This window comes from Artemia sp. Qi Xiang Cuo, chromosome 6, assembly GCF_049724085.1.
Source record: "Artemia sp. Qi Xiang Cuo chromosome 6, ASM4972408v1, whole genome shotgun sequence".
Taxonomy (NCBI): domain Eukaryota; kingdom Metazoa; phylum Arthropoda; class Branchiopoda; order Anostraca; family Artemiidae; genus Artemia; species Artemia sp. Qi Xiang Cuo.
The window spans coordinates 51,225,393-51,249,260 of NC_142799.1; the positions used below are offsets into that span (position 1 = coordinate 51,225,393).

Consider the following 23,868-nt stretch of genomic DNA (forward strand, 5'->3'; position numbering starts at 1 on the left):
AATCCTCCTGAGAGAGCAGCCTGGTAGTCCTTCAAAGATTTATATGCAATTTTCTTGGAAACCAAAAGGAAGAAAATTATCACGAAACAAGGGATGTTCTTCCGTATTCTTGTGTAGCTAAGGAATGCAACGTGTTTTAAAAATTCACTTTTTGGAATCTCATCGAATTCTTCCCTAAGAATTTTGAAGCTGTCACCAACAAATTTCTACACTGGAAAAGAGGTGCCTAGGCAAGTGGATTTCCACTTTTAGAATCTATGATTCTGATTTTGTGACAGAGAAATCGTTTGTTTTTGTAGATCAGTGTCATCATCCTTGCAGTGTCAGATGCAACTAAAGAACGAACACTTGACCATAGTTAGCAAAAATTTAAAATCACGTCTTTAAAATGTACATACCAAGATCCATCTGTGAATTTATTGCTAAATTAGTTCTAACTCCAAAGCTTACGACTACGAGAGTCTTAGCAATTGCACTGCGTTGTCGTAAATGATGTCATAAACGTTTCCTCAGTATGAGCTCATAATTATGATGTAAGATTTAATTTCATATTTATATAACTAATATTTTTAAGTTAAACTAGACAATTATAAAATAAAAAGATTACGAAGGTAGACATTTTTTTATATATTATTTCATGAGAATTAACTCTTTATCCTTGTACAAAAAATAAAAACAAGAAAACGAAGACCATTTCTTTTTAGATTGCATTGACGTTTCACTATTTTCAATTTACACAAAAGAAGCCTCTGAGCCGTAATATTCAAATGAATAACCAAGATACTCTAACATTTCAATTAAAAAAACCAAAGACTATAGTTTTAGAATTTAGATGCCAACAATGTATTTTTGACGGCATCATTTTTACTGGAGAAAAAGAAGAAAAAGAGGAAAAGAAAAATCAGCCAATAAGTGAAGATTTTATTCAGCATTGTGACTTATTCAATATTGACGACTGTGAAAACATTGAAACCATCAAAATTACTCCAACAAGAGGATATCCTAGTGCTTTAATAGCATTTAAAACGAAGCAGGTTGCTGAAGATACTTTTGAACGGTTAAGAAATAAAGTAAGAGGATGTGTGTTCCTAAGTTCTGAAGAGGGTGAATATGGAACAGATGGCGCAGAAAAAATAATAAATAGGAGCAAAACCATATACTTCGCAAATTTGCAACAGAATTTCATTAGCAAAGAACAAATAGAGAAAATACTTTACCTCGCTGGAGCACCAAAGCCAGAGGCTATATTATTTTTTTGCAGATACCTTCAGTATTTAAACTATGGGCAGTTGACTTTTAAAACTGAGGAAGATATGCAATTAGCAAGAAAGCTCTTGGAAGATAATGCACATCTCAGTGATGACAGGGATCAAACACTTTGTTTTCCTGATGAGTTTCCTACTGATGTCCATGATTATGAAGATTTGGATTTACAAAATATCATTCTAATAGAAAATATTAGTGACCGAATGAATTGTGAATACTTATTCAATTTACTCAGTATCTATGGAATCGTCAAACAAATATGTTTTTTGGATATTCATCGTGCATTAATAGAGCTAAGAGGATCTGAATGTGTAGCTTCTGTTTGCAAGAGCCTCAATCAAAAATTTCTTTTTGGAAAAAGGATCGATGTTAAAAATCTAAGCACTTATTCCCTTCTTATGAATAAAGGTAGGTTCTCCGAGTATAAATCCTTTTCGAATCCCAAATACATCAAATGCTTCGATATTGACATAGTTCCTGAGGTTTGTCAAGATTTGGTTATACAACGTTTCCCACCTAGCTTCACTTTTATAGACATACAAAATCTATTCATTGAAGCTAAAATACAGCCTCCAATCACAATGCGAGCAATTTCGAAAAATTGTGCCAGTAAAACAGCATTTGTTTGTGTTCAATCGGAAGATAGCGCTTTACAGGCAGTTGCCCTCCTGAACAACAAAAAAATAAAGTTGAAAGACAAAACTTATTCACTAAAGTTGAGCTTCCAGAGAAATAAAAGAAAAAAATTACAAGTCCCTGTGTCTGAAGTAATTGCACATCTTCCAGCTACCATTTCATTAAGTAGCAGCCAAAAAGAATGATGTTTCAGGACGAATCATTTAGGCTTGTTTGAGAAGAAAAAATACGACGTATGATTACATACATCAAAGCACCGAAGCCAGATATCATTGTTTTATTTAGTATCAGAATCAATTTTACTTACGGTGGCAATCTGGTATTCCAGACACCTGCTATAACAGCTAAAACCTATATTCTCATAAAAGAAGCTTTAGAAAATAAAGAAGAACATGCAGTATCTGTCACATTTAGCGCTCCTAGCATGATACCATACCAGCGTCTGTCTTTCGAGAATGTTCTACTGATAGACAGTTTGAGCGATCAAATTAATTGCGACTCCCTGTTCAATATTCTCTGTATATATGGCAAGATTAAACAAATACGCTTTTTCGAATTTAATAGAGCATTGGTCGCGATCAAACACCCAGAGAACAATCGTATTATATCTAATCTAAATGGCAAATCACTAATCTAATCTAAATGGCTAATAGAGTCGTGAATTTAAGACACCAAAAAACAGGTTTTTCCACAGGCATACCGTAATGTGTACATCAAAATCGCGCATGTGCGAAGGCGGATAGGAATATTGTGTGGTTTTAAATTTACTTTTTTATAACGGAGAGTATAGCCTTTGTCGATACTGTGTATTCTTTCTACTGTTAGTAAGCCGAACAGTCTTTTTGAAGCTACGTTCAAAAATGGCAAGAACAGGTGTTTTACTTTAAACGTGAAGGTTTTTAAACGATCAAAAACAGAAAATCAATGCAACCACTGTGGAATAGATAATGGGCGATGTTCATACAAAATTCAAATCACGCTGCCTCAACTGTCTGAGGACGTTAGGAAAATCTCTAAAAGACCACAGACAACGGCTAGGTGAAAAAACAAGGAATGACCACAAAGTAAAATGTTCTGGGAAATAAGTTTTCTGGAGATTTTCGGAAGATTCGGTATCTTCTTTTTTGCCGAGAGATGGATTAGAATTTCGGTAGATCTCCCGAAAAATCGAGAGAAGTGGAAACACTGAGTCCAGCCCGAAAATGCAAATTAACTCCTATTACTCACCGTTTTCCTCGCCAACAAGAAATGTTACTTAATTTTTATATCTAACAAACCGAGACTGTCTGACATTGCTCGGAAATCATTATAATGGTCTATTATACATTTTTGGCATTACATCACTAATTTAGTGCAAATATGTAATCAATGAAGCTCAAATTATGTCCTGGCCTTCAGAAGAATGGGGCGTCAAACCCACTCATCTTAGTTTCTGCTCGTTTTGAGCTAGATTTGGTTATTTATTGTAATCTCTAATCGTTTTATGTTCCATTTAGGCTATTATTAGGCGGTTAATTTTTGGCAGTTTCACGTTTGGAAAATTATTTGACGTTATTTCGGCTCATCTTTGGTTTAATGTAGCTCTTTACTTTTCTTTGAGAAACTTATTTCGTGGAAAGTTTTTTAAGTTTTAAAAAAAAAAGAATGTTCTAAATCTTTTCGGTTTTGTTCTACAAGAATCCATAGGTTGGCTTACTGTTTATATTTTGGAAAAAAAAATTCAAAAGTTTTTAATAACATACATCCTTTTGAAACTCTGAACACACATAGCATTGTTAAATTTTGTTTTATCAATCGTAGTTACAGAATTAGTAGTATACAAATAGTGCCTTTTGGTTAGTGCAAAATCCACCACAGCATACCCTGGAAGTTCCAACTTAATAATGTAAGCCGTTCCTGAGATATTGCTGTTACACCCTTTTGACAGTCTACATGCTAATAGTTCGTTTTTACTTAGCTGAATATCCACCAAAGCATTCCTTGAAAGCTTCACCAATATCCTTAGCTTCAGAAGTAGCCATAGTTGTAGTAGTATCAGTGGCATTAGTAGTTGTACACGCATAGCACCTTTGGTTTTTTTTCAACATGCCCGTCAACACACACTGAAAGTTTCAACCTAACACCATAAACCGTTCTAGAGGCATTGCTGATGCGTCCTCTTAACAATCTGCATGCGCATAGTGGGTTTTGATTTATTTCAACATTCCCCAAAATTTTCACCTTAATACCTTTAGCTGCAGTACCACTAGTGATAGTAGTTGCAGTAGTAGCATTAGTAGCAAGTAGTAGTAGGATGCAAATATTGCCTCTTGGTTAGTCCAACACCCCCCACTATAAGTCATGTAAGTTTCTACTTCATGCACCAGGTCGTTCCTAAGATATTGGTGATACGCCCTTTTGACAACCTGCATGCAGACGGTATGCTGTGATTCAGTTCACCTTCCCCCTCAATATTCCTGAAAATTTCACCTTCATACAGTTAGCCACGGTTATAATAGTAATCACGGTAGTAGTAGTAGGAGTACTGGTAGTACTAATTGTAAGACTAGCAGCGGTATTAGCTTCAACTTAGTACAATTAACCATTACCATGATATTGCCGATAAGCCCTTTTGATAACCTGCATATCAATAGGGCGTTTTAGTTGAACTTCTCCCTCAACTTTTCCTGAAATTTTCATCTACCCTTAGCGTTAGTAGTAGTTGCAATAGGAGCAGTAGTTGAAGCAGCTGTAGCCGTAGTAGTAATGGTGGTAGTAGTATTAGTAGTAGCAGGCACATATTGCCTTTCTGTCAATTGATCTTCCCCTTCATGCATTCCCTGGAAGTTCCAACTTAATACAGCAATCAATTCCTGAGATACGCCCTTTCAACAATCTACACACACATAGTGTGTTTCGATTTAGCTCAAATCTCTTCTCTATATTCACTCAAATCTTCATACACTTAGTCTTAACAGCACTAGTATCATAGTAGCAGTGGTAGCAATAGGAGCAGTAGTAGCAGTGGTAGTGGTGTATTAGTAGGAGTAGTAACAGTAGTACCAACATTATTTAAACTATAACAGTAGTAGTATGCACACGTTGTCTTTTAGCCAGTTGAACAACCCCCCTTCCCCCTCATAATGGCCTGGAAGTTTCAGCTTGATACGGTAAGCCGTTCCAACGATATTGCTGATACGTCCGTTTGACAATCTGTGTCAAAACCTGTGTCACGTAGCATGTTTTAATTTAATTAAACTTCCCCCTCATCATTTCCTCAAATTTTCACTTCAATACCCTTAGCTAGGGTAGTACTCGTCACAGAAGCAGCAGTTGTAGTGGTAATAGTAGTAGCAGTAGTAGCAGTAGCGTTTAATATCTCCTGGAACTTCCAATTAATAGACTCAGTCATTCCTTAGTCACGCCCTTTTGACAACCTGTATGCTAATAACGTGTTTTGATTTAATTCAGCACTCACCTCAATATTCTCTGAAAGTTTCACCTGAATGCCCTTCGTCTTTTTGGACACTAAATATCGAACATGCACAATTTTCTCAGTAAGAAATACTATATGTAAACAATGGACGAATTCCATAACTTGCAGCCCTTGTCCCGAGGGCTGTGGGGGAGGGGGGTGACATCCCAAGAGACATAGTTACTGGACCTTTCAAGAATGCTGAACAGAATGGTGATCTCAAAATTTTGTTTGGATGTGTTTGGAGAACTGACGGTTGTGGGATGGGGGTTAGTTGCCCTCCAATCACTTCTGACTCTTAAAAAGGGCACTAGAACCTTTCATTTCAAGTCCAATGAGCTCCTTCCAAAGTTTTTATAACAACTCCTTACATACGAAGTGCCCTGGTGAAAAGAAAAAAAATAATGATACACTGTACCCACAGTGCTCTTTACTCAGGCAGCAATATTGCGCTGTCTACGATTTAGTGTACAAATTAAATAATAATAAAAAAAAATTTAACTGAAAGTAAGGAGCAACATTAAAAATTAGAAACGAAAAGAAACTATTACGTATAAGAAGGGGGTTGCCTCCTCCTTAACACCTCACTCTTTACGCTAAAGTTTTTTAGTACTTTTAAAAAAGCTTCTTATTGTTCTAATTAAACGATCCTTGGGTTTAAGGAGTTGTTCTAAAAGAACTGGGACAAAATTCAAACTTTAGCGTACAGAGAAAGTGTCGAGGAGCAGGCAACCTCCTTCATGTACGTACTAATTTCTGTTCGTTTCAAGTTTTAATGTTGCTCCTTACTTACAGTTGAAAAAAAATATTTTTAAAAATTTAATTTCTGGTCGTTTTTTAAACAATCCCAGAAAATCTGGCCCCACCTCCCCGGAAATATCCTCAAGACAATTCAATCACAGTAAAAATTTATCCTGGACAATAACCCTTAACAACTCCACGCGTAAAACTGAGACGGAAAAGAGAAAGCAAGACATAAAAAAGAATTTTGTATAGGAATTCTTGCAAATTCCCCTAGTGTATAATTTCCCCTGACAAGTTCACCCCCCTAGAAACATCCCTACCCATGGAAAATTCCCCCGTGGAAAAACACCCCAGCAGGAAATTCGTCCCCCCACACTAACATGTATGCATGCTTCTCAATAACAAATACTATGCGTAAACAATGGGCAAATTTTATAACTTAAAGTTATTCCCCCGGGGCTGTGGGGGGGGTCATTTTATATTTAAAGACACAGTTATTGGGCCTTTCAACTATGATGAACAAAATGACTATCTCAAAATATGTTGTAATCAAACCTTTTTGGAGTTCGGTTTCTATTGACAAGGGTTGCTCTTTACTTATAGTTTGTAACTAGGAACTGTTTAACCCAAGGCTCTCTTAAGTTTCAAGGAGGGCTAATACTCTCTTCAAACTTTAGCGTACAGAGGGAGGTGTTGAGGAGGAGGCAACCTCATTCATTTACGTAATAATTTCTGTTCCTTTTAAGTTTTAATGTTGTTCCTTACTTTCAGTTGAAAAAAACTTGTTATTTTTAATTTAATTTCTGCTCGTTTTTTAAACAATCCCAGGAAATCTGGCCCCACCTCCCGGGAAATATCCTCAAGACAATTCAATCACAGTAAAAATTTATCCTGGACAATTACCCTTAACAACTCCACGCGTAAAACTGAGACGGAAAAGTGAAAGCAAGATATATAAAAAATAATCTTGAATAGGAATTCTTGCAAATTCCCCCAGTGTATAATTTCCCCTGACAAGTTCACCCCCCTGGAAACATCCCTCCCCATGGAAAATTCCCCCGTGGGAAAAACCCCAGCAAAAAAATCGTCCCCCCCCACCCTAAAATGTATGCATCTTGCCCAATAACAAATACTATGCGAAAACAAAGGGCACATTTTATAATTTAAAGAACTTTCCCCTGGGGCTGGGGGGGGGGTCATGTTATATTCAAAGGCACAGTTATTGGGCATTTCAACTATGATGAACAAAATGGCTATCTCAAAATATGTTGTAATCAAACCTTTTTGGAGTTCGGTTTCTATTGACAAGGATTGCTCTTTACTTATAGTTTGTAACTAGAAACTGTTTAACCCAAGGCTCTCTGAAATTTGAAGGCGGGCTACTACTCTCTCCTTCGGTCATTCTTTTTTTTTACATTCAAGTTTAACATTCGTAAAACAATGCTTCTACACTACAGTGACTGTCATCTCTGAGAAGAAAACACGCCTCTTGAATAGTAATTAGGAGCAGTGGCGTAACTAGGGGTTTACGGTTATGCCCTAATGGGGTGGTTAGGGGCAGCATTAGGGGCGGCACTTTTAGAGTCCCCACCCGGTGGCACCCATGGCGGTTACACCACTAATAAGTAGGATAAGTATTGGAATACCAACATCATTTACAGGGTCATCATTTCCACGGTTTTAAAGGCGAGTTCTACGAACAAACCTGTTTTACAGGAATTTTTTCCGTGGAAAACAGTATGGGGGGCCTCTCCCCATGAGAAACAAAAAGGCATTATGGATTTTAGGGGATGGCACTGGGGGATTTCCCGATGAGGCTCATGACGCCCCGTTCCCACCTCTGTGCCAGTAGGCCTTTGATTGTAATCTTTTATACAACACGTTAAAAGATTGTCACAACGGAAGGGGCACTATCACACCCAGGACCAATAATAAAGACGTACACCGAAGATATTCCCGGGAATCAAGAGGGATTAGATAACTATTTCTACCCTTCCTTCACACTGACCCACAGCCCCACCTTCTTAATTGCTGATGTACAATTATAATTGACTGAGTGCAATTTTATGAAAAATCTTATGAAGATGCAGATTTTGTCCCAAATTTGCTTTTTATTTTAATATTATCTTTAGTTACTTACAAAAAGCAGGCAGATATAAAAATTAGGTTTCAAATGAACCCTTAAACAATACTTTATGTTTCAGTGCGTCATTAGCGGCGAAGAAAAAAAGAGAGATACATCACTGCTTCCCATCTGAAAAAGTGACTTGCCTTGTTGCTTAAAATGGGAAACTATATTTTTCCTATATCTGTGGCGTTTTGCAAAAATAGTTTAAGTCCACTTTTCCTAATTTTACAGGAGAACAAAATAAAAATGAAAAAATCTTTCTCAAAAATCAGAATTTAAGAAACTACTACTACTACTACTAACAACTCACCGCAGCACCAAGTTGCCTGAGGCCAACACAGCTACGCACGCTCCTCCTCCACCCGAATCTATTCAAAGCCTCCCTTTTTACACCCGCCCCCGAAGTTCCCATTTCCTTTAAATCTTTCTTTATGACGTCCTCCTACCCCAGACGGGGACGTCCTGCTTTCCGTTTATCCCTAGACGGTTGACCAAAAAGAACAATCTTCGGCAATCTGTCATCCTTCATCCGCACAACATGCCCTAGCCACCTCAGCCTTTCTTTCTTTATAGCCCTAGAGAGCAATGTTGAACCACATTTTTCGTAAAGCCTATTGTTTGAAATACGGTCAGTCAGCCAGCTACCCAGAACAATACATAAGCAATTTCTCTGGAAAACATCTAGCAAATCTTCATCCGCTTTTCGGAGCGTCCATGCTTCAGAGCCATATTTGACCACTGTCATCACTGTAGCTTCTAATATTCTAATCTTGGTTTGCAGACTTATCTTCCTATTCTTCCAGACTTTTCTTAACTGTGAAAAAACACCCTGAGCCTTGCCTATTCTATATTTAACATCTTCACTGCTCCCACCATCTTTACCAATAATACTACCAAGGTAAGTGAAGCTGCCCACCTGATCAATCCTTTCATTACCCAACATCGCCTTTTCATCTTCACTTATTCTTAGCCTTAGTGACTTAGTCTTCCTAACATTAATTTTCAAACCAATTCTAGCATCCTGAACTCGCCAAACCTCTAAAACTTCATTTATTTTGCTCACACTTTCATCTAGGATGCTTAAATCATCAGCATAATCCAAGTCCAGGAGACTTTTTCCTCCCCATTTGATTCCGTGGTCTCCCATTGCCTTTCCTGTGCTCCTTAAAACAAAGTCCATCAAAATAATCCATACAAAGGGGGATAGAACACAACCCTGCTTAACTCCTGATTTAATACAAAATCAGATGCTAACCTCATTTCCTACCTTAACCGCAGCAGTTTTGTTCTTGCACATAGCGCTAATCACTTTAATGTATTTGTCTGGTATACCATACAAAGATAAAACCTTTATTAAAGCTCTTCTATCAACAGAATCGAACGCTTGCTCATAATCTATAAAACTGAGGACCAAAGGTGTTTGAAAACTTAGGCACTTCTCAATTATTAGCCTAAGACTGAAAATTTGGTCGACAAATCCTCTACCTTTTATAAAACCGCACTACTCTTCTCTTAAAAATTCTTCTGCGGCATCTCTTAGTCAAAAATGTAACATATTATTAAGTAATTTACTATCTACAGAGACCAGAGTAATGCCTCGATAATTAACACAATCACTTGTATCACCTTTCTTGTAAAATGGTTTAATTAAGCTTTTCCTAAAATCGTTAGGTACTTCCCCTTTTTCAAAAATCATATTGATAATCTTCAGTAACTTATTTCTAACCTCAGAGCCGCCATATTTAAGAAACTCATTTACCACCCTATCAGCACCTGGAGCCTTATTATTCTTTAATCCTTTTAGTACTGTTGCTAATTCCTCCTCACAAAACAAATCTTCCTTCACATCCAAGGTATCACAAACTTTTTCATTTTCCTCTATATTTTTTCCTGCAACTCTCTCTCGGTTAAGCAAATTCTCAAAATGTTCGGCCCATCTCTCTTTAATTCTTTCCTTATCGCTAATAGACGCCCCGGCCTTAACTATATCTGAGCCAGGTCTGCATTAACCGATTCCTCTCACTCTGTTAACGTGCCTATATAAGATTTTACAATTTTGTTATGTTAACATTTCTTCTAAATCCTTGGCCCTTTGATACATGGTCTATCCTTTACGTTTCCTTAGTTCACTTTCTAATGCTTTATCCACTTTCTATACATTTATTTTGTTTTCATACGATCTATCACTCAGATAATTCTTGTACAAGTCCTTTCTCCTTTCTATTAAACATAAAGCTTTTTTACTAATATTCTTAGCTGTATGTCTATCTTTCTTCCCTAATACACCTTCAGCAACTTCTCAAGTTATTTTTCCAAAATGATTCCAACCTCCTCCCACATTATAAAAATTTAGGCTCTTAAGTGTAGTATTCAACTGTTCCTGGAAAGTTTCTCTCAAATTCTCATCCTGGAGTCTACCAATATCATAACTTTGCGGGAGGTAGTTACCCTTCCGATATTAAATCGGAATTTGAAGTTTAAAGACTATTCCGATATTAAATCGGAATAAGAAACTTGAAGTTTAAAGACTGGTTGACCAGTTAACTTTCATTCATTGACTTTTCGATCGGAATTCGCTGGAAATGTCCAAATTACTGCAATTTTTCGTTACTTAGAAGATACGGGACTTACGCCTTTTTGGAACAATTTGTAACTCAGTCAGAATTTAAGGTAAGCCCATTTTGAATAGACCAATCGATATATCTCTTCGAGCTCTTTCGAACCATATGCTTAACATATTTGGAAAAAAGTGGACTAAGGCCCTTTTTGCCAAACGCCTTGGATATACGGTTTTTGGCAACGGTGATTCCACTGACACTGTCTTCATTTCGATCTGACACCATTTTCGTGAGGCTTCAAGCTATTTTTCAAAATTCCCATAAAGTTGTTTCCGCAATAAACTATCGCCATTAATGTTGATCGAAATAATGGTCACAATTTCTGAATCAGCTTCAAATGGCAATTCTTCCTCACTCGACATTTTTCAAAACTTGTTTTCAAATTTTCGGTTACTGTGAACTAGTGTTCACTCTTCATTGGATTGCGTCAGATGCCGCAACCATGAAGGGGCAGGGATTACACTGAGATAGACTTTTTTGGCAACGGCAGCGTTTTCTTTAAGTCATACATTATCTAGGTGCTTAAAATTTGTGCATACGATTTTCGGATTCTATTTTATGTCAAAAAAAAAAAATAAAATCAATAGAAACTGCTTCAAAAAAGAAAAAATGATTACCAAAACCATTTCCAGAACATTTCCATGTAGATAAATTGCTATTACTGAAAACCGCTTTCAAAAGATCATATAGAAACTGCAAAACTAAAAATCACAAATTATTTATTAAAACAAGAGTCGTACCAATGACGCAAAAGTTAGAAAAAGCTCTAGAATATACAAAACTGGCAAAGGCAACTAATGGTTTTCTACAATCTACGTTACAAAAAACAATTGGATAACTAATATGCCCAGGCTAACGTGTTTCGGAGCAAAGTTTTCCAACAGTATTGATAGTTTTACATAATTGACTGAAATATTTTTAATTGGAAAATAACATTTATTTGTAGGAATAAAGAATGTTATAAAACACTTTTGAGAATGTTGAATTTAATTGACCGTTTTTATATTCGGTTTTTTGTATAGCATTGTAAAATAGCTTTTTGGTCAATATAGTCATGTGAAGATGTTACGCAAATTAATTGATTTTACTATCAGAAAAACACAAATTTTAAATGATGTCGCTGATATAATTTTTATCAAGTAATGGATAATCCAAAAACAAAGTTTACTTTATTAAGAGTGTCTTTATTTTGTATTTGAAAGTGCTCGAACCTGAAGACCAAATTTTGGACTTATGTACGACAACATTACACCAGATAGGTGATTAAATTGCAAATTTGTATTAAAGATAATATAGAATGCTTATTTTGTATTGAATCACTATGTATGTAAAACAATATTATTGGCCAGTACTTTAACTTTCTCTTTTCTCCACGTCTATAGAATCTTTGCTATTACGCAAATTTAGTGCTGAAAGCACTAAATTAGCAGACTGTATAACATTTTTTTTTTGAGAATTTTGACTTCACTCTATCATCCCATTAAATGTCATCTTTCCTTTTTATCTTTGTACACACTGCCGTCAAATTTTGGTTACAGAGAAGAATTGCCGTGATTTATAGGATTTTAACACAGACAGTCTGACCACTATAATTAAAGAGCTCCTCAACCCACAAAAATATAAATTTAATAAGAAGTGAAAATTGAATAGTCACTACAGAGCACTGTAGATAAATTTAACTTTATCAAAACCGATATTTAACTCTAGCAAATTTATATCTATCTACAGTGCTACGGAGCATGGCTGCATAGCAATAAAGACAGCATGACAAAAAAAAAATTATATTCAAATATTAATTTCGCAAGAATTTCGACAGGCAAAAAAAGGGAGGAAGATATATATATATATATATATATATATATATATATATATATATATATATATATATATATATATATATATATATATATATATATATATATCCGAAATTGGTGAATGTCAATGTTCACCAGTGAATATCCAAAATATCTTTTTTCTCCTTGGACTTAGTCAGCGTTGCCAGTTAACTTTCTCATTTTTATGCAAGATTTGATCGTGACAGATTAGGTCAGGTTTTTAACCCATTTCTGAGATTTATAACCTAATTTAACATAACCTAATCCAACCTATCTTTAACTTTTAATATCAAAGCTTATATAAGACTGAAAAAGAAGATTCGCAAAGCTAACTGAATCAAAGAAGAGAAAAAGGAATTTCGAACATTCACTAGTGAATGTCGATATTAGCCAGATTTTGGACACTCTCAGTAAAATATATATATCCTACCACTCATCTCTTTTCTTTCTATATATGCTAAACACAGAGTCAAGATACTTTTTAACCTTCCAAGCATGACGTTGTATACTGTCGTTGACATTCCCTACTGTCCACTCATGCTCTTGTAAACAGTCTGATAGCGTAAATGGTCCTTGGGAGGTCCTTAATAATTCACTGGTATGTGCACATGCGCCGAGATCTATAATATAAGTTAAGAACTACCCTGTTAATAATGTCACGTGCATATTTTCGGTTGTCTCCAGCAGCATCTGGAATTTATTCCTTTAGATTCCAGAGGTAAGGCATGTAGAAATAATAGGATCTGTCTCTAGTTACAATTTTTTTTGTAATCACTACTTTTGTTTTGTGCATCAGCAAATATTGTTGGTATTAACCGTTGGCAGCAATTAAAAAGATAGAAACAAGCCGCTAAAGGTTCTTTCTGGGGTAAAAACCTGTTTACTAGGTGAATTACCGGATATAATGAAAAAAATTGTATCACCCCTTAATACAAAAAAAAGAAAAAATAATTGTTTGCATTGCATGCCGCTTCTATAAGAAGTTTTAACAGAAGGCCTTTCATTCAAATCGAGTTGTCTTCAAGGAAAAGTTGATGATAGTCCAACTATTAAAGTAGACACAGATTTGAAGCTATATTGAGTGGAAGGTCTGACGTTAGAAAAATATTTAAATAGATGATTATCTTACATCCACTTTTATTATATTATTCTCTGAGGTGCTGGCTAAAATAGATTATATAATACACTTAAAGGTAAAAGGACAACCTTAAAAACTTTTCCGGTGGGGAGGGTGCAAAAGATTCCATGAATCCCCCATTCCGTTATTGCTCATTATTAAACTGACGACCCAAGATAGCCGAGTTTTGCAGTTCATATTTTGGCCGAGATCGAGACCAGGCATAATGAATATTGCGCGTAAGTGGTAAATTATTCAGGTCAAAGAGACCTCAATGCTATTGTTATTACCAAAATCCACCAGATAAGCATCAACTATTCTTCATCACTAAGTAAAGAGCAATGTGTCTTCTAATACTTTGAATCTTTATGGCTTAAGGGACTAATATTAAGCCCTTTGCTCCGATTCCCCCTAAGCACCTTCCTCGCTTATTTCAAAGATTTTCAATCTGAATGGTTGAAGGGCTGAAAATAATGCCTCAGGGCCTGTACCCTCGTTTTTTCATTCGTTTTGATAGGAAGTAGATACAGCTATAAAAGGATTTTCAATCAGCCATACAACGGCAGGTCTTGGGTCCGTCAAACATTTTTTTTTTATTGAAAAGCCCGTCATACAAAAAAAGGAAAAGACGGAGCAATAAACGAAAAAAAGAAGAAATACACACTCAGCGCGACAACAAAGGCTAAAAAAACACAACAAATACATCTTACCTACTGGGCCAGTATCGACGACCAAGGATGGTTCAACTTCATCAAACGGAAATTTTAAACACGAATTTGCTTTTCCACAGTTATAATGGGGTAAGCAATGCTGAATTTTTTAACTAGATAAGAGTTGCAGGTCCGAGGGGGAAAACGTAAAAGATATTTTGCGAACCGGAAGAAAACTGAACGAATTTTTAACTTGTCAAATTTTGTGAGCATTTTCCAAAACGGCGATATATACAGATAATGTGGTAGAGTGACAGAGTTGAAAAGTTTCGAAAGAAGACGGCGGTTGAAGCGTAACTTATTCGTTACAAAAGAAGCATATGATAACCCGACTTTACGTTCAATGTGAGCAATTGATAATTGTCGCGTATGCATTATTGACGAACCAATGGGAAGACCGAAGTAGGTGATATGATTACTGGCTTAATCCTACTATTTCCGAGAGGAATATCCCCAGGCGACACTTGCTTTCAGTTGAAGAATACAACTTCGGACTTTCCAGCATTGAACTGAAGACCTAGTTTTGTAAACTCAGATTGTAGCATTGCAAAATCTCGCTAATGCACTGGATAGTGCAGCTCAAATTCAGAATGCTGTCTGCAAAACATACGAGAGATAAATCAAGACCGGCAAAGATGAAAGATGTGGGAACAGCTGACTGTGCATCAAGAACTCCATTATTAAAGAGTGAAGGGGAAGAAACAGCACCTTAACGGGTACCTTTTTCGACGTTGACAAAAATATCAGGGGTTGGTGCGTAGACTTAAGAGCCGTCAGCTTTAGATAATGGGTGAAGTATTAGGCGAACTTTAAGACGAAAATACATGTCTCGAAGGCTCTGATATATGAAGTCACTCCACGTTTTGCTGAATGGAGTAGCATAGCGGCGTGAATGAGAGAATCGAACGCTTTACGAACATCGTACCCAGCTAACACGAGAGTTTTACCTGATGCATCAGCATCGATCAAGGCGTTCGCAACAACCGACAAAGCGTGGGCAAAACCGAGACGTGGCTGGAATCCAAATTGGTAAGGTGGAACATAGCATTTCGTGTACAGATGGTCAATGAACAGAAGTTCGAAAAGCTTAGCTAACTTATTTTCGCTTATGGTGGGAGGGAGGGGTACGAACAAAATTGGCTGGTATTTCCTCAATCCTTATTTTTTCTATTGGGGAAATTTTCCGGAAATTGGTATCAAATTGATTACAGGTTTAAATTTGAAAAGATATAGTCCAAAGTAACCATTAATTTGAATAATTATAAAACTAAAAAGTAAGAAAATATAATATTCGTACAGTCTACAATAGGAAAGGCACATCGTAAAAGAAAAAACAACATTGCTAAAGTACCAAGGACAGTGAAACTGAAATTATATTCTTTGGATTGGTAGAAAACAATGCAACCATATATATTTTTAAAGATCATGAAAGTCGGGAATTCAGTTTTTAATGAAAAAGGCCTCCGTATGCAGTTATGCTGCTTGTTAATACCGGGCACCGAAAAAAATATATATATAAATTTAAATACCAGACATAAACAGACTGGTATAAACACCAGACACGGCACCAAGCAACTTAAGATGGTGTCCCTTTCCTTTGAAGGTGTCGTTTTCTTTGGGGATAAACATATTGTTAATGTTTGAATTTTCACGGGCAAAAAGCAATGCCAAATTCAACTATTTCGTTACACTTATTTATTTTCAAGGTTCAACGTGGTAACACTAGCAAAAATGTGGTGCTTCTTTGAGACTCATAATTTTGCAACAGCTAAAAGAAAATATAAGAAAATCGTGGTTTTCACGAGTAAATAGCCTAAGATAGGTCGAGAGGGAAAAGATGTTTTATTTTGACGCCCTTGGTACTTTGAAGTTTGATTTCGATACCGTCAAATAGCTTGAAGTTCGGCTGTTTACATTGCTGAAAAGAAAAGCAGAGAAAGAGGAAAAGAGAAAAAGAGGAAGGAAGTACGTAGCAAAAAAAAAAAAAAAAAAAAAAAAAAAAAAACTAACCTCTCCCAATATCACGAATAAGGCTTCGAACATAAAATCCTCCGCCACATTGAACACAAATTTCAAATTTAGGAGCTGTGAAAGAAGTACATTCAACCGAATCAGTGAATACTTCTCTTGGTTCTATGTCAACATTATGTCCAAGCCTAAAAGCAAACTTAAATTTGGCCCGTGCAAGATAATTTTTGTTATTGCAGTCATTATCTTATCACATTCTGTATGTTACTTCCCCATCCTTGGAATATTTTTTTTTAAAAGGTCAGATAACAGAGAAACTCGTTCATGCCTCGCCAAGTTTGATAGATAACTGCTTCAACTCCTCCCTCCAAGGGCCCAAAATTCAAGATTAGCTCAAAATAATCAAAATTTGGCTATCCCGAATTTCGATCCTGAAAGCCAGAAATTTGGAAGAGCAAACCTTAAGAAAGCTGTAACTGCATTAAATGGAAAATATAATAGCAAGATAGGAAAGTTTCTTCAGTGCCCTCTACTAATGCATCATGTATAGTCGAGACTTTGAATATAATGTAAATAAAGCTTACTATTATTTTACATTTTTTACTATTTTTCAGACTGAAATTATGGGAAAGCCACTTCACTCAGAACGACTGAAAATTTCAAAAATTGTACCTCCTGGAGACAACACCAGGGGAAAGGACCCTAAATTACGAAAATACGAAATTGCTCAAATATACATTTTAGATGAAAAGGTTGGCATGTCTTGACTTGGTGCCAAAACTAGAAAAGTTCAAACTGTAGGATTTGAAACCGAACTAAGTCCAAACTGTGGAATTTTGCAGCATAACAGACGACCCCCTAAGTGCAGAACGAGCTCAATCCTGACTTGATATGAAAACGAGCTAGGTCTTCATTTGTTATCAACAGAAAATTTCAACTTTGACCCTTGGTCGTCAGTCGGTACATAAAGGCGGCAAGTTCTGATATGACAATTTCAATTTTGTACTCAATTTTTCATTTTTCCAATCCATGAAAAAGGCAAATTGCAATCTACGGAAAAACAAATTTCAATCAAGTATTGTAATTTTTAAGCAAAAGTTCGAAAACATTAGTCGTTAAAAATTCGGAAAAAAACATTATTCGGAGATTAGTCGTTGAAACATGCCTCAACGACTAATCTCCGTTAAAAATATCAAACAGTTCGTGGTAACGAACTGTAAGTAAGGAGCGACCCGGCTCAATGGTAACCGAAACTCTAGAAAACGGGTTTTTGATACCAATAGATATATCAAAAGAATCAGATTTCAATGCTGATTTCAAATATATAACTTTCATCAAGTTTAGTGCAACTCATCAAAAGTTAAGCACATAAGAAAATTTGGCTGATTTTCAAAAAAAGGGGGAAAGACACTCTAAACGTTATAGAACCTTAATGAAAATCACACCATCATATTCAGCGTATCAGAGAACCCTACTGTAGAGGTTTCAAGCTCCTATCTACAAAAATGTGGAATTTTACATTTTTTGCCAGAAGAATCGTATCGACCCAGTGGTCCTAGAATATCGTGGGAGGGCTCATTGGAACGGAAATTAAAAGTTCTAGTTCCCTTTTCAAGTGACCAAAAAAAATGGAGGGCAACTAGGCCCCCTCCAACGCTTATTTTTTCCTCAAAGTCACCCAATCAAAATTTTGAGATAGCCATTTTGTTCAACATGGTCGAAAATATGATAACTATGTCTTTTAGGATGAATTAATCCCCCAAAGTATCCTGAGGGAGGGCTAAAATTTATGGGCTTTGCCCAATATTAACATATTGTATTTGTTATTCGGAAGTATATAGAAGTTTTCAGGAGGGTTATTTCAGGTAGTGGGAGGGAAGGGTGGGTAAGGGGTTATGTTGGAGAATCTTTTCGTGAAGGAAGTTTTCAGGGGGGAAGGGAAATTGCCATGAAGGGGGCACCGGACTTGCCAGAATTATTTATTGGTTATTGGGAAGTATACAACTATTTTCAGGAAGAATTTTTTCTGGAGGGGGGCTAGAGGAGGGGGTTACTCTTGAGAATATGTCTGTAGAGGATGTTTCTTTGGGGTGAGGGACATTTCTATGAAGGGGCGCCGGATTTCCAAGCATTATTTAAAAAACGATCAGAAATTAAATAAAAAAAAACAAGTTTTTTCCACTGAAATGTAAGAAGGAATATTAGAACTTAAAACGAACAGAAATTATAACGTATGTGAGGGGGTTCTCCCCCAATTTAATACCTCGCTCTTTACGCTACAGTTTTTTTAGTGCTTTAAAAAGAGCTATATATTATAATTAAACGGCCTGTTTGTTTATAATTTTTTTGAATAATAAATAGTTTTAACTTTTAACGCGAAAAGCGTCTTATTGACTACGGGGAGAACCCCCTCTTATACGTAATAACATATAAGCAAAAAAAAAATAAAGTGAAAAAACAACCAATACGGCTCAATAGTAATCGAAACTTTTAAAAACGGAATTTTGATGTCAATAAATGTATCAAAAGAATGTGTTAATAATGCTGATTCTAAATATATAAATTTTATTAAGTTTAGTATTACTCAGCAAAGGCTACGAGCCTGAGAAAATTTACTCGATTTTTAAAGAGGGGGGAAACATCCCCTACAAGTGAAAGAATTTTAATGAAAATCACACCGTCAGATTCAGCGTATCAGAAAACCCTATTACATAGGTTTCAAGCTCATATCTTCAAAAATCTGCAACTTTGTATTTTTTGCCAGAAGAAAAATATACGAATATAGAAGTTAGTTACGTAAGTTAATTTGTAAAGACATCCATTTAGCAAAAGAAAAGTAAAATTTTTATGCAAATAAAAGCTGCATTAACTAAACAACGATCAGAAATTAAATAAAAAAAACAAGTTTTTTTAACTGACAGTAAGGAGTGACATTAGAACTTAAAACGAACAGAAATTATTCCGTATATGAAAGAGGCTGTCCCTCCTCAACACCTCACACTTTACGCTAAAGTTTGACTCTGTCTCACAACTTTATTTTTTAAAACAATAAAAAACTTTAGCGTAAAGAGCGAGGCGTTGAGGAGGGGACAGCCCTTTCATATACGGAATAATTTCTGTTCGTTTTAAGTTTTAATGTCGCTCCTTACTTTCAGTTTAAAAAACTTGTTTTTTTTTATTTAATATCAATTAAAAACGAACAGAAAAGTTTTTAAAAAAGTATTGAGCAAGAAGAGACATCATAACCTAGATTAGGAAAAATTAGTCACATAAGCCAAATTTATAACGAAAAGAAATGATCTGAAATTAGAGTTGGACCACAACCCCCCTCAAACACTAATAATGCTATAAGCGTATTTTGCAATTTACCGAAAACAATCACAGTTGCAGTAGTATCTGCCATCTGGTACAGAGTGATATACAGCCCAAAGAAGTTACATTAAATTTTTTATCTGGGAAGAAGTATTGAGTAAGAAAAAATTGCAGCGTAATCAATACTTTAACTATCCCCGAATTTTCGGGGATTTGTCAAAAGAAAAGTTGGCCTTCCTGGAAATCGAACTTCCACAATCAAATATTTTAATGAAATGTCACCAAAACCTTTAGGCACAATTTCGACAGATTCTGTGACCAACATTTGAAAACAATCGCTAATCCATGTTCTTCTAATAATTATTTTTCATCTTTGGAATTAGATTGAAAACCACTGACAAACCAGCACTTCGACGAACTCCTACCAAGCAAAGATTCGACAGAGTCAGTAAATCCCGTAACCCCAAATACAAAAGAAGATTCGATATATAAGGGTGAGTAAACTTGTCATTTATTTCTAGTTGGACTATCCAACTAATTGAGTAATTAATTTAATGATGGAATTGAGTTCTTTCTTTCCAATTTACAGGAATTTTCTTAAATATTTATCTATTAAATTTATCCATGTATATTTGTTTGTTCTTTTTTCCAAGAAATTCAAATCCAAATAATCCATCTTTTCTACATCACATACGATCGAGAATGGATTTACTTTCTTTTTACTAACCTGGCGAGATCAGAAGCTCTTTTACCACATACTTTCAAAGATGAATAAAGGGGAGGTTTCTGCCATATATAACCTTTGTAGTCTGTCAGGCATCGCTCCAGTTTATCTAGCGTGACATGATCTAGAAAAATATAAAAAAAAGAAAAAAAAACAGAAAAAAAAACAACTGAAATAGCAGAATATCAGCCATTATTGACTATTGATATCAATTTTCTGAAAAAAAACTGTTTTATGATATAGTTGATTATAAATAAAACAAGTCAATTTTAGATCCACTATTGTCTAAATGGAGGTCAAAAACTTAAATCTCACACAATGTTTGAATGGATGAAGGGGCAGGGGCAAACAGAAAATCAAGTTTTCTAAAAAGGGATCGTAGTTTACTTGAATAGGACAAACATATGTGCATGAAAGTTGGAAGCAATCGCCCCCTTCTCCCTTGTAGCCATTGACAGTAAACGTCACACAGTGTTGACCATATGACCAGCTTATGTCATGGGTCTACTAATTGGCTTTCTGTAACTTCTTTTCTTTCTTTCTTTTTTTTTTCTCTATAAATATTACATATATATATATATATATATATATATATATATATATATATATATATATATATATATATATATATATATATATATATATATATATATATATATATATATATATATTTAAAAAAAACTCCGTTAAAGTTAAAGAGGCTGAGTCACAAGTTCGAACCTTAAAACGAACAGGGATTAGGAGGTACAGTTGGGGGGCTGCCGCCCCCAAACCCCTCGCTTTTGCAGCCTTTAAATAAAAAAAAGTTTTTTAAACTGAAAGTAAGGAGCGACATTAAAACTTAAAACGAACAGAAATTATTCCGTATATGAAAGAGCTGTCCCCTCCTCAACACCTCGCTCTTTACGCTAAAGTTTCTTATTGTTTAACAAAAAATAGAGTTGTGAGAAAGTCAAACTTTAGCGTAAAGAGCGAGGCGTTGAGAAGGGGACAGCCCCTTTCATATACGGAATAATATATATATATATATATATATATATATATATATATATATATATATATATATATATATATATATATATATATATATATATATATATATATATATTCGTGGTGTTATTTCGATGGTCAATACCATTTTCTTCACAATTGTAGGGGGCTACAATCTATGAGGGGATATCTTTTAGAGGACATAAAAGAGGAAATCTTTAAGAGGACATATCTTTAAACCTGCAAATCCCTTATAATTAAGTAAATAGAATTCCCAAAAAGTGAAGATCAAATTAAAAACTTTGAACAAGTATAAATTAGCTTATTCTACACAACAAACTTGAATTAAACAGAAATTACTACAAATGAAGTGAAATCTAAAGTGAATAAAATTTACAATGAACAGTCAAATAATAGTCAAAACGAATAGAAATTAACGAAAATAGTAATAGTTACCACACTTTTATATTTCTCAAGTGTCATTGGCACTTTATTGATAACCAATTTCGAAAAAACTCTTTACCTGAAAATTTTACAGTATATATATATATATATATATATATATATATATATATATATATATATATATATATATATATATATATATATATATATATATATATATATATATATATATAATGTATAGACGAATGTTAGTAGTTTACTAGCAGTACAGACAACCTCTGCTTGGCCCTCTTCCACTCAGCCGTCTTGCACCAAGGACCAATACAGGCCTCCTACCTGTGCTGTTGAGTTAAAAAATTGCCCGTCCAATCTTTCATTTCCACTATTAAGGAAAGATTTTATTGATAAAATATGTCCTGAAGCTGCAGATGATATTTCAGAGGTGAAACGTTCTTCATCAGAATGGAAAATTGTCGTAAAAAGTACACCCGCTGTCTCCTCAATTGCTGACCAGATGAAAAAGTTTCAACCTGGCCTTTTAGCCTCTGTTAAATCTCCTGGCTTCATCGGTGTAATAAAAGGCGTACCGACAGAAATGAATGAAAAAGATCTAGAGAAAATTATTCCAAAGCGTGTCAAAGCTTTGCAGTGTGGCAAGTCACGTGTCTACAAGATTTACTTTGAACAACGGAGTGATCTCGATTCCTTTCTGAAAAATTCTGTGAAGGTGGGTTATGAGAAGTAAGCTGTCCAGAATTTTATATTCATACCTAGACGGTGTTTCAGATGCCATTAACAAGGAAAGTTTGCTGCTGATTGTAGGAACGCAGAACTGTGCTCTCGCTGTGGTTCCACGGAGAATTCTTCCACCAGGGATAATCCATGTATTCAGAACGTGTTTTGCATTACCTGTAAAGAGTCTAATCACACCTGTTATAGTATATGCCCTGGCAACGCTCAAACCGATAAACGGGCAGCTATGTAGATAAATGGATATTCGTTTTCTCTCTTGGAACATTAAATGTGGTCTTATAAAAAAAGACCTATTCTTGAGAATATACTTCATAATCATGATATTCTGTGTTTTCAGGACCATTTCCTGACCAGCAACGGCTTTGGCTTACTTGACATTAGTGCCTCCTTCAAAACTTTTTCGGTTCCATCTAAACGTAGTACTTCTAAAGGCCGAGCTTCTGGTGGTTTTGCTACTTATGTAGCATCAAATCTTAGTTCTAGTGTTTTCTTTTCTAGTGATAGTTTTTTAGCTGTTTGAGTTGACGAGTGCGTAGTAATAAATGTGTATTCACCCTCTGATTACAAAGATGAAGATTCGGAGAGAGATTTCGCATTAGCAGTTAGTAAACCTAGCTCTTGTCTTCGAGATGTCCTTAAACTGACAATCCCGTGTTTGATCGTAGTTGATTTTAATTGCAGGTTGTCTTCAGCTTCTATCCGTGCTTCTTTACTATTAGGAATATTTGGTGATGATTTTGAAGTTTAACAGAAATTTACTCAGTTTACTTACATTCATTTTTCCTCTTGCATATCTAACCTTGACCACGTTGTGTCATATAACCTTGATATACTTTGTGTTGAGGTAATTTCTAAATTTCAAGTTTCAGACCACCTTCCTATTGCTTCTAGTTTTAAACGAGAAGCTTATCAGATTCCAGTGTTACAGGCTCATATTGTTCACCGGCATAAGTGGTATACTTGTCGTGACTGGAATAAAATTGACACATCTCAGTTCATGGAAAGTGCAGATAGAATGCTAGACATGACCCGAGTTCCATTTACCTTCTTCAAAAGCTTTACAGTAAAGAAATTAGTGAATTACGATTAACTCTTTATATCTACTCCGCAGAAATGTGCCATGCACTTTTGTGTGCTGAAAAAAGGGCAGTTCCTCTTAAAAAATCCGTGTTGGTCCCCAAGTTCCCGGGTGGTCAGGAAATCTAGCG

The 23,868-nt window shown here is 35.4% G+C and overlaps 1 protein-coding gene across 1 annotated transcript in view; it reads right to left on the minus strand.

The window, feature by feature from the left end:
• Positions 1-12,788: 12,788 nt before the first annotated feature.
• The window catches only part of LOC148951348 (pseudouridylate synthase TRUB1-like), a 30,045-nt gene continuing 18,965 nt past the window's right edge, over positions 12,789-23,868 (minus strand). Inside the window, exons 4-6 of the mRNA XM_089090243.1 lie at positions 20,516-20,636; positions 16,519-16,664; positions 12,789-13,301 (exon numbers count right to left, since the gene is read on the minus strand). Coding sequence (XP_088946369.1) covers positions 13,108-13,301; positions 16,519-16,664; positions 20,516-20,636 — 461 coding nt within the window. The 3' untranslated portion in view covers positions 12,789-13,107. The remainder of the gene's footprint in view (positions 13,302-16,518; positions 16,665-20,515; positions 20,637-23,868) is intronic.